Source organism: Punica granatum, chromosome 1, assembly GCF_007655135.1.
Source record: "Punica granatum isolate Tunisia-2019 chromosome 1, ASM765513v2, whole genome shotgun sequence".
Taxonomy (NCBI): domain Eukaryota; kingdom Viridiplantae; phylum Streptophyta; class Magnoliopsida; order Myrtales; family Lythraceae; genus Punica; species Punica granatum.
Genome location: NC_045127.1, coordinates 42,413,465 through 42,423,848, shown reverse-complemented (window position 1 = coordinate 42,423,848; position 10,384 = coordinate 42,413,465). Strand labels below are relative to the sequence as shown.

Sequence of the window (10,384 nt, the reverse complement as noted above, 5' to 3'; positions counted from 1 at the left end):
ATGACTTAATACTTTGATTAATTTTAAATTTTTTATTCAACGTTGATTTGATGATTGTTAAAGAATTAATACTACAATTATTTATTATTTTAAAAAATTCAATATATAAACATTAAAATGTACAAGTTTCCGTGAATAAAAATTTCACAAAACGTGCAGGTGAAATGATTAGTTTACGTTAGAGGCCAGTGATTAACCAAGATCCAATTGAAGAATTTTCAATTTTTAACCATCAGGGACCTACTATCCACCAAAAAAAGAGGGACCTATTTGGTCCAGTGGACTTTTGATCGGCCTTGTCGACATGATCATAGCTGCCCTTACCAGCCATCTATTGACTAGTTTTCAAGTCATCGTGCTCCGTCTATAATAGCAAGGATCCAAGATCTAAATGTTCTCGACGCGCCCATTGTCTGATATACTTTTCCCCTTCTATTCAAATCCAATCGTAGTTCAGTCCCACGGATCTTCGTGCATTTGGCGCAATGCACTATAATAACTATATTGATGAGACTGGTTGATGTTGCTTAACAAGCACACCTTGGGACTACGCACTAGCACGCTTAGTATTATGTAATCTAATGTCTAGTGTCCGCAGGGACGAATGCAAAATCCGAATGGCGAGGTTCTTTAAGGGGCGAATAGGAAGATATTTTTTTCTGAATTAGATGGCGCATACATGGAATCAATTATATATTATATAAAAGCCGCAAAGCGTACCGTTTTTCTAGAATCCTTAACTTGTGGTTAATCGCCTTTTGAGTTACTCAGAGAATTTATGTCCGATTCATGTATCTGACTTTTTCAGTTCTAGTTAAATGAATTTTTCCTATTTTTTTTAATCATATTCAGTGAATTTTGAATATATATCCATATTATTTGTATTTATCAATATATAATTATGAGCATTTTTTGAAAAAAAATCTTCTCAATAATTTACGATAACTCATCTAGATACGTAATATTTTTTTCAAATACAACGCACTAAAATTATTATAAATAGTAGACAGGAAAATTCATTTTATATATGTATTTATCTTCTATTTGTTTTAGTTTTTCCTATACATCACTCTTACACGATACCTGTACAAGTTATATTTACCGTATATATGTGTATATATTGCCTCTTTTATAAAGTCGGGGTGATTTCTCACCATTTATATTGATAAATCAACTTGGTACATAATTTCTTTTATTGTTTTTTCATGTTATTGTGTTGATTTTCTATATTTAATTATAAAAAAATTAATAAAATATTACCGTGCAATGCGCGAGTATCACCTAATCTCATTAAAATTTGTGGAACTGTATATAAATTTTCTTTAGCCGTGGCAATTTAAATGGGGGCAACTGCCTCCCTCAACCACCCCGTCCATCCTTGAGCGCCAGCCTGATTGTGGCGAAACATCTATTAAAAGATGTAGCACAATGGTCTGAAACTTCTGGGATTGTGAGATCACGTTCACATTTTCTTCCACTTTTTTTTAAAAAAAAATTAAAAAAAAAGATGAGATCTCACCTCCACATAAAGAAAAGGAAGTTATAAATTGATGGAGAGGGCAAGGCTGGAGACTTCGAGGTACCAACCAAATTACCTGACAAGAAGAAAATTGAGGAAGGAACGTGCAAACGACTAACGTGCACGGTCAAGTGTGCTCCTAAGTAAAACTTTAAAAAAAATAAAGAAATTATTAAAAAAAGTATAATAATTAGTGAGACTACTTGTATTGGTTATTAGAATTTCTATTTTATTATACACTAGTAGGCTTTTCTTGTAATCGAAAATTTTTAGAAAAGTGAATTTCATTTTTGATCCCTTAAGTTTAACTCAGCACTGTTTTGCACCTTCAAGTTTAAAGCATACCAAAATTAGCCTTGGTATTTCAATTTTGCATCTTATTTTAGCATGGTCCAAAACCACATGGCATGTCATGTCACGTGTGAGTTCGGGTATTCAATGCTACTTCTGACAAAGAAGATTTGATTGAGCATCGAAGAATCAAAGAGAGTAAGCGAAACTAGGAAATGAAGATAGATTGATTTCTTCAAAGAATTTCTAATGGTCATTGTAGAATGGTTTATGAATCCCAAATAACTGTACTAGTTGAACCTAATAATGGATTAGTTGGTCCCACTCATTAATAATGGGATCGGAGATACTTCCAGCAAGAAATATATCGAAGAATTGATGCTAGGCTAGCTGAAAAATCAAAGGCCATGTTTGACGGTTGGGATAAGAGATGGGATAAGATTTTAAAAATTCGTATCTTATATTTATTTGGACACACAAGAATTGGCATTGGATTTGGTATAAGATAGGATAAAGTATTAAACAAATTATCCCATTAAGAGGTGGGATAAAAGATAGATATTGAGATTATAGTTTTAATGAAAGGACGAAAATGCCCTTGGGGTTCTTCAAATTTTCAAGTCATGTCATTTAGATAGCTGTGGCAGTGGTGGCTCGACACCAACCACCACCGCCCGGAATCTGTCAAAATCGCAGTAGAGAGAGAGAGAGAGAAAAGAGATTGGGGCTGTGGTGGCCCAACGCCGGCCACCAACACCCGAAACCTTAAATATTAAGCCAAATATATTCTTGGGATTTCAAATCCCATTTCATCATATCCTAACCCCTATTCCAAATATGACAGTCAAACATAACCAAAGTTTATCAAAAATGGAAGCCTAAAATGTATGAAGATTTCGCTTTTTATGATTTACATCAGCAATAGTCCTGCACAATGGGATTATTCATAGTGGCCTCAATGGACAACGGAGAGATTTGAGAATCCTATTGTATTAATTGCACATCGTTATTTTCTTAACTGTGGAGGCTTAGGGTCTTTTATTAAGGATCCTCCACGCAAGTCAATTATTGACCCTTCTATATAGAATGAGAATCTCTTAGGCCATCAATTGAACAGTTACTAAATGTCATGTGCAATGCTAGAGTTGATTACCCTTCATCCAATCTATAACGAGAACTGCTGCGGCGGAGCATGTCGGGATGGAACCTGGGAAGGTTTGAATGTCGAGGTTATTTCATAGAAAATTGTCAATGTGAAGGTGCAAAATGAAATCTGTAAGAAATGATTTCAGTCCAGTTTCACTTTGGTTTGGTTTGGTTCAATTTGATCCAATTGTACATGAATTATGTCCCATTTCGTCGGGGACCCTACTCTGACTGAGTTCACCAACTACTAGGATGATAATAACGAATTTAGGTTAACTGAATTGAATGATTCTATTTGGAATGCATTTTAGAAGGAATTACGATTCTAAATTTCAAAATTGAACTTTGCATTTCCAATTGAAACGAACTCGGGTTAATCTTCTCGATTTTGCACGATTTCAATTTCAATGTTAATTTTAAATCAATTAACTTCGATTAAAAAAACATAATTCGATTAAATTCTCCTCAAAAACGAATTGAATTCTATGTTTGGAGGGATGCTTAGATGGGGTGGGTGAAAGTAAAAACGACAATTATTAATACTTGAAACAAAATAAGCAGAAGTAAATTTTATAAGTACCTATTAATTAGCTTGAGAAAATTACGTTTGCAACCACAATTTCGACCCAAATCATGATTTCAAAAACTCTCGCCAAACATTAAATTTACTTAAAATTAAAAAAAGAAAATGATTATGAACCTCCCACTCAAACAAACTCTAACAGACATTCAAAAGTTCAACATTACAGCTCAGCTTTGTCTGTTTGCATTTGAACGTACAATTTTCTCGACAAAAAATAGAAAACGGATCCCTCCCTCCCTTCCTATATAAACTCTTCCCCCCTACCCCCGGCCCATTCTCTCTCTCTCTCTCTCTCTCTCTCTCTCTCTCTCTCTGTGATCCGATCAATTCAGCCGCCGCGTTTCTCAGCCTTCTCCGACGGCATCAGGTATGAGCCCCTCCCATGTCAATCTTACGGTTGGAACGGCACTGGTCGTTTGGAAATTGGAGCAGACCCCATGATTGCATAAACATAGTCTCCTCTGCTGACCTGTCTGGGGGCAGAACCTCACTAGGATCTAAAGCGATTGATTCGTGTGCGCGATCTCTCTTCTTTTTTACCATAAAAAGATTTCTTTTATTTTTTTTTTCCTTTGGTTGATTACTGTAAAAAGATTGAAGCGGGCATCTTCGGTGATCCGAAGTCCACCGGATCGGTTCCGTTTGGCATGTGAAACTTTAGAGGGGACATTGGCAACATAGCCATGTACCCGCGCACAAACATGTAGATGTGTGTGTGTGTATATATATCAACGTATTGTTGCACATTCATTTGGCCTCATACTTGAGTCGGAGGACCGAAAGGAGACATGAACCAACTGTTTTCGGCTGTTTTAATGTCGTGTTTGGTATGAGGAATGGATTTTGTGACGGAATGAATGAACCTATTGGAGATTATTGTATTCGGAGTTCACGTACGTAATCAATATGTGGAATTGATCATCGGTCAGGTGTCGAGCTCGAACCAAATCCAGTCTTTGACTGCACGCTGTCCAAAAGAGTTTACATTTTGTAGATCAAGGTGCTTTGGTATGTTTACTATCTAACATTGTGAATGCACAAGCAGGGATGAGCAGCGATGGAGATGGAAATGGAAATGAAGCTGAGGGAAGCCAGCCGCATCGCCCTGCACCTCGCCTGAACGAGAGGATCCTCTCAACATTGTCCAGGAGATCAGTGGCTGCCCATCCTTGGCATGATCTTGAGATTGGTATATATACATATTGAGATACTTGGTTTTGCACAAACAACCACCTTTCTTGAAGTCAAAATATATCTGGATGTGAAGCTAATAGAATTACAACATGATTGCTCGCAGGACCTGGAGCTCCCAATATCTTTAACTGCGTAAGTGTCTCCTTCTTCGCTCCAGCTTAATTAGAGCAAAGGACGACATGGCGGAAAACAAAAAACCGATTTTTCTGTTGATGTTTCTGAGGATTTCGAAATTCGGCTGCGAAACTGATGTTGTCTGCTAATCTTTTTAACCGTAAAGGTTGTTGAGATAACCAAGGGGAGCAAGGTCAAGTATGAACTTGACAAGAAGACTGGTCTGATTAAGGTAAGATTAACCGCTTTAAAATCATGATTCAGTCACATCATTTGCCCCAGCAAGAAATTGCTAGCCTATAGTACAGATGTCCGAAATGTTTCCGCTCCTTGGATTCGTTGGACTCTGCTCATGATCATAGGTTAGTTCATCAGTATCCAAAGTAATTGTTAGACAGTTCGGCTGTGTGATTATCATTTTAGATTCTTGGAATTCACTTAGGCCGCAGAGTAGAGAGGGAAGTGGAAAGAAAAATCAGAAGGTACCGACGCATCCAAGCGACGTATGAAAGCACCGATATAACCACATAATTCATCGGGTGTCAGTCTATCATGTGATCAAGCGAATTACAAGTTAATTGGTCTTATTGTCAAGGTGTCAGTCTATCTAGTGATCAAGCGAATTACAAGTTAATTGATCTTATTGTCAAGGTGTCAGTCTATCTAGTGATCAAGCGATTCACCAGTTAATTGGTGCTTAAGATGTTTACCAGACCCTAACTCCTCCCTTTGGTGAACATGTTATCTTCGTCAGGTGGATAGGGTGTTATATTCATCAGTAGTGTATCCCCATAATTATGGCTTCGTCCCTCGCACATTATGTGAGGACAACGATCCGATGGATGTCTTAATCCTCATGCAGGTATATTCGTGATTTCATTCCTTGCCTTTCCATCATAGTTCATCAAACATAATCCTCATGCTGAAATGAAGCATGCATTTTACACTATTATGGAGCAGGAACCAGTCCTCCCAGGGTGTTTCCTGCGTGCCCGAGCCATTGGACTGATGCCTATGATTGACCAGGTAAGCTCTTTATAGTTAGTCCTCCCAGGATCAGAATCTTGAATGCTACCAAATTTTGTTTGCTATTTAGCTTTATTGATTCGAGCAATCTAAAAGCTTTATATGCTTCACATGTAAACCAGGGAGAGAAGGATGATAAGATTATTGCAGTGTGCGCCGATGACCCTGAGTACAAACACTACACTGACATCAAAGAGCTTCCCCCACATCGCCTTTCAGAGATCCGTCGCTTTTTTGAAGACTGTATCCTCTTTGTTCACGGCTATGTTGATCTCCTATCTTTCCAGTCCATACTGCCTGACTATCATAATTAGTTAATTACAATGAAAGCCAATGCATTTTTTCCTTAATAATTCTAACAGACAAAAAGAATGAGAACAAGGAGGTTGCTGTGAACGATTTCTTACCGTCAACATCTGCTGTTGAAGCCATCCGATACTCGATGTAAGCTGTTGTCTTCTAAACAACTAAACATCAGATACACATGTCATCCTGCACTTCCTAGGAAATATATGGCCCTGTTTGGTACGATGGAATGACTACATGATGGAAACATGACCATTTCACTGTTAGAACTAGTGAATTAGTCAACGCACATACAGCGAATGTATCCATTGGCTTAAACTTTTTCTTGCTGCTGAAACCTTAGTAAGAGAACTTGTTGCAGCTGGATGGAGTTTTAGTTTACATGGCACAAGGACATGGATCATTTGCTGAAACTGCTGAGTCATAATTCTCCTTGTCAATGAGGATGTAACAATTCCATCTTGGGTGTAGGAACCTCTATGCTGAGTACATCTTGCAAACATTGAGGAGGTAAAAGAAGAATCCCCCATTTGTGGCGAATTCCTTTGCCAACAAGGTACTGAGAACATTCATTCAGATTAACCAGGTCGTTCCGTGTCAGATTTGTTTTGTTTTGAGGATTGAACAAGGAATTTATTATTATCCATATTGCCGCTGTTAGGATGGACTTATTCTTCCCTATTAAGAGATTGTTGCGTTTCTATAATGTTTTGTACGTCAATTCCCTGAATAAGAATTCTTGCAGATGAAAAATTTATGCCTTAGTTTGCTGCCAATTTGGTATTTATTCTTTTGGTCTGCGGTTGATAATTCAATGGTGTGAGGTTTTTTCTCCTCAACTGCCATCATTGTTGCTGTACCGTTTTATGATAATTTTATTGGCCAACTTGGCCGGCATCAACTATTAACTAAAGGGTAATTTGTGCATGCACGGGTATTATTATTATTTAAATATATCATAAGAAAATTAAACAAAATTATGCTCTCATTAGACGATCATTGTATCTTCTGTAATTGCAGTTCATTTGAATCTATGAGCAATACTCCCTCTATAAAGTTATTTTACACCATCAGGTTGAATTTTACTGGATTAAATTTTCCACTGTAGCTTAAGATATAAACTTCATCGTTAATTAAAACTTCTTCATAGCTAAGGAAAACTTAGCTCATAGCTAAGTAAATGCGGTAACATTTAAAAAGGAAAGAAAGAATCGCCTGTGATAACGTGAAAAGAACTAAACCGTACTTCGAAATAAACTTACACTTTACTTATATGCAATAGATGATAGATATATAGTAGATAGATTCGGCAAGACGCACGTAATGCTGAAAATTCAAATCCTATGTTCAGGATAGCACATATAACGGTGTAACTAAGGTGGTGTTTGATTACCACAAATAAATGCTTAAAACTAATTTTTCTTCATTAAATGCCATTTGGCTTATTCGTTTAACATAAAAAATGAAGTATCTGAATAGATTAAGGCTTTTTTTAAAAGTGCGGTGATGGTCGTATAATTTATATTTTGATTTGTTTTTAAGCAAAACTAGTATCTGGTGAATTATTTTAGAATCATGGCTTGGTTGAATTTAACGGTTGAAAACATGATCTTTTTAGTAAGTTCATAGGTGCTTATGAAAAATACTTTTTGCTTATATTTTATTTCAAGCATTAATTTTAATTTTAAAAATTTCATATACTGACTTTCCAAATATTTCTAATTTATTTTGAAATCAATATTTATTTTTCAACAATTATATTTCAGCACTTTTATATCAACAACGACACTCCCAAACTAAGTAAAAAAAAGTACTTAAGGCTTCATTTGGGAATGCGTTGGTGATTCAGTAAGTGCAAATTTTACTAGTTTTTAAACTAAAATAGTGTTTAGTTTATTATTTTAAATCATGGTTTGATTGATTTTAACAGTTGAAAACGTGATTTTCTTCACTAGGTTGATATACTTTTGCTTACTACTTGTACTTATTATCTATTTCAAATATTAATTTTAATTCAATAGTTTTAAATTATTACTTCCAAGCAATTTAACTTATTTTGAAATCAACACTTATCACTTGAAACTGAGCCTCAATAATTGGGAACCTACTTTTTTTATTGGCTCAATCAAGTCTTATTTTTTGCTAATTTCCAGTGGTGCCCCCAATATTTTTTGTAATTGCAAAATGGTCCCATTTGCTCCAGGAAAAAGGGGGATTGCCAATTGATCGAAAGGGACGACAGTGGCTCCGATGCCGGCCCCGATCAAGGCAATGCAGCCCACCATCGCTTGAGATCTCCTCTCTTCGAAATCAAAGAGATAATAAGGGAAAATGGGGTGGTGGGGCTCCGTTGACGGGCCCCACTACCGCAGAGATCATCTACGCTGCCGATTAATTTAAATTAAGGGATAAAGTATTATTATAAGTTAAAGAATTAGTTATCATTATTTTAAAAGGTATATACTATAAAATATCTAATTAATTTAATTGAATTAATAATTGAGGAATAAAATTTTATTTTAAGTTGTTGGATGAGTATTATTATTTTAAATTGTATATATAATACAAAGTACATAATTTATGAGCGATTCTTCCACAATAATTATTTGATTTAGTTAAAACAAGCAATTAATTATAATTAAGGGATTAAAGGTTGCCCTTTTAAAGTTTTATTATGAATTAATTGATGAGTTATCATTATTTTAAATGATATTCAATATAGACTATGGTTAAAAACTTCATTAGAATCATCAAATGTAAGCTGCAATATTGAGCCTTGTTGTGGCAGAAGATCATACTATGCTCTGATAAGAAGAGACAGATGAGAGTTCTGGAACGATAACACGAGAAGCATACCAACTAAAACTAACTAAATAAGTATTTGTTGCTTATAGTCTCAACATCAAAAGGTAATATATGCATATGATCAATTACTACTGACAATTACGAATGCGAAGGATCGACGGACATGGAGCTTTGATTTGCTGAATTGATAGACATGGTGGAGTCTAGTTACTATCTCGGAAGTTATATATTACTAAATGAAAGGTCTGTGCATATGATGAGGTAGGTCTAACCAAATATGAAAATTAACTAAGATAGACAACAAATTGAAAAATAATAGTCTATAAAGAATGTCCCTAAGAATCTTTAAGGGGCCAAAAAAAGACAAATAGGAATGAAAAAAAAAGTAAACAAAATTAACCACCACATGAATTATTGCAACCAAATGAAATTTAATTGTACATCTATTGCTTGGATCGGAACTATGTCAACTATTCTCTCGTGTTAAATCATATTAAGCAGAGACACGACATGATATCACGTCATCAGTCATATCCTTATTGTCACTCCAAAGGACTCACAATCAGAATTTCATTTCAACGACCGAACCAATGTATGCATCACCCGACACACACTCACAAACATTTCAAATACGTAGATAATGGAAGTACTAACATGGTCTCAATGAACGGAATTTATAATTCTTACCATAGTCACGATAGACAGACGGCTCCTACTCTTGTTAGGTTAGAATTTTAGTGCAGCTCCGCTGCATATGCATATATTTAGAATCACTTTCTCGACGGTCTTGTCGTCATTGAAGGCCACCAAAATGAAAGCTAGAAAGCTTCTCCTCCCCAATCTTATTGTGGGCAAAAGTACCTGTGCTAACCCTTTTTTAGACCTGTGCCCTCACACCACATGCTTGACCCAACATCACCCTCACCTCATCCTGCTCATCCTCACACCAGTATGCTTGTAACTTTGTATCTTTAAATATAAATAATAATCACATTCAACATAAGTGCAAATTATAAACATGTGACTCATGTCCTTTCATCCTTTCAGTTTCCGCAAGTGAGGTGACTGCATGTTATTGAAACACTTGACCCATCCCAGGTCGCCGGTGGAAGAGTCCCACTCGAGTTCCCCCTCTGCTCTATTTCTGTTTCCCTAGAGAGAGAGAGAGAGAGAGAGAGAGAGAGGAAGGGATCTCGGGTGAGAGAGAGAGAGAGAGAGAGGAAGGGATCTCGGGTGGGACTCCCCCGCTGGCAATGTCCCCTCACGTGAGGCCGCCGGAGGTGTTGGGATCCTCCGGTGACCACCTGGGGAGGTCGCTGGCAAGCTGCCCCACCAGAGCTCCCCCTTCCTCTCCCCCCTTTTTTTTTTTGATAATTAAAGAATACAATTTTTAATTGCAC

General features: G+C 36.4%; 1 protein-coding gene across 1 annotated transcript; it reads left to right on the top strand.

The window, feature by feature from the left end:
• Nucleotides 1-3,779: 3,779 nt before the first annotated feature.
• On the top strand, nt 3,780-6,966 carry LOC116192389 (soluble inorganic pyrophosphatase 1-like). The gene is made up of 9 exons (XM_031520929.1): nt 3,780-3,906; nt 4,585-4,728; nt 4,837-4,865; nt 5,014-5,079; nt 5,602-5,709; nt 5,808-5,873; nt 5,996-6,116; nt 6,236-6,317; nt 6,651-6,966. Exons 2-9 carry the CDS (start codon nt 4,587-4,589, stop codon nt 6,691-6,693), a joined length of 657 nt encoding a protein of 218 aa, XP_031376789.1. The 5' UTR covers nt 3,780-3,906; nt 4,585-4,586; the 3' UTR covers nt 6,694-6,966.
• Nucleotides 6,967-10,384: the final 3,418 nt, after the last annotated feature.

Coding starts and splice junctions, on each gene's coding strand:
- LOC116192389 (XM_031520929.1), top strand. CDS start 4,587: ATGAGCAGCGATGGAGATGGAAATGGAAATGAAGCTGAGGGAAGCCAG. Junction 5,080..5,601: donor AGAAGACTGGTCTGATTAAG/GTAAGATTAACC, acceptor TATCTTCGTCAG/GTGGATAGGGTGTTATATTC. Junction 6,117..6,235: donor CCGTCGCTTTTTTGAAGACT/GTATCCTCTTTG, acceptor TAATTCTAACAG/ACAAAAAGAATGAGAACAAG.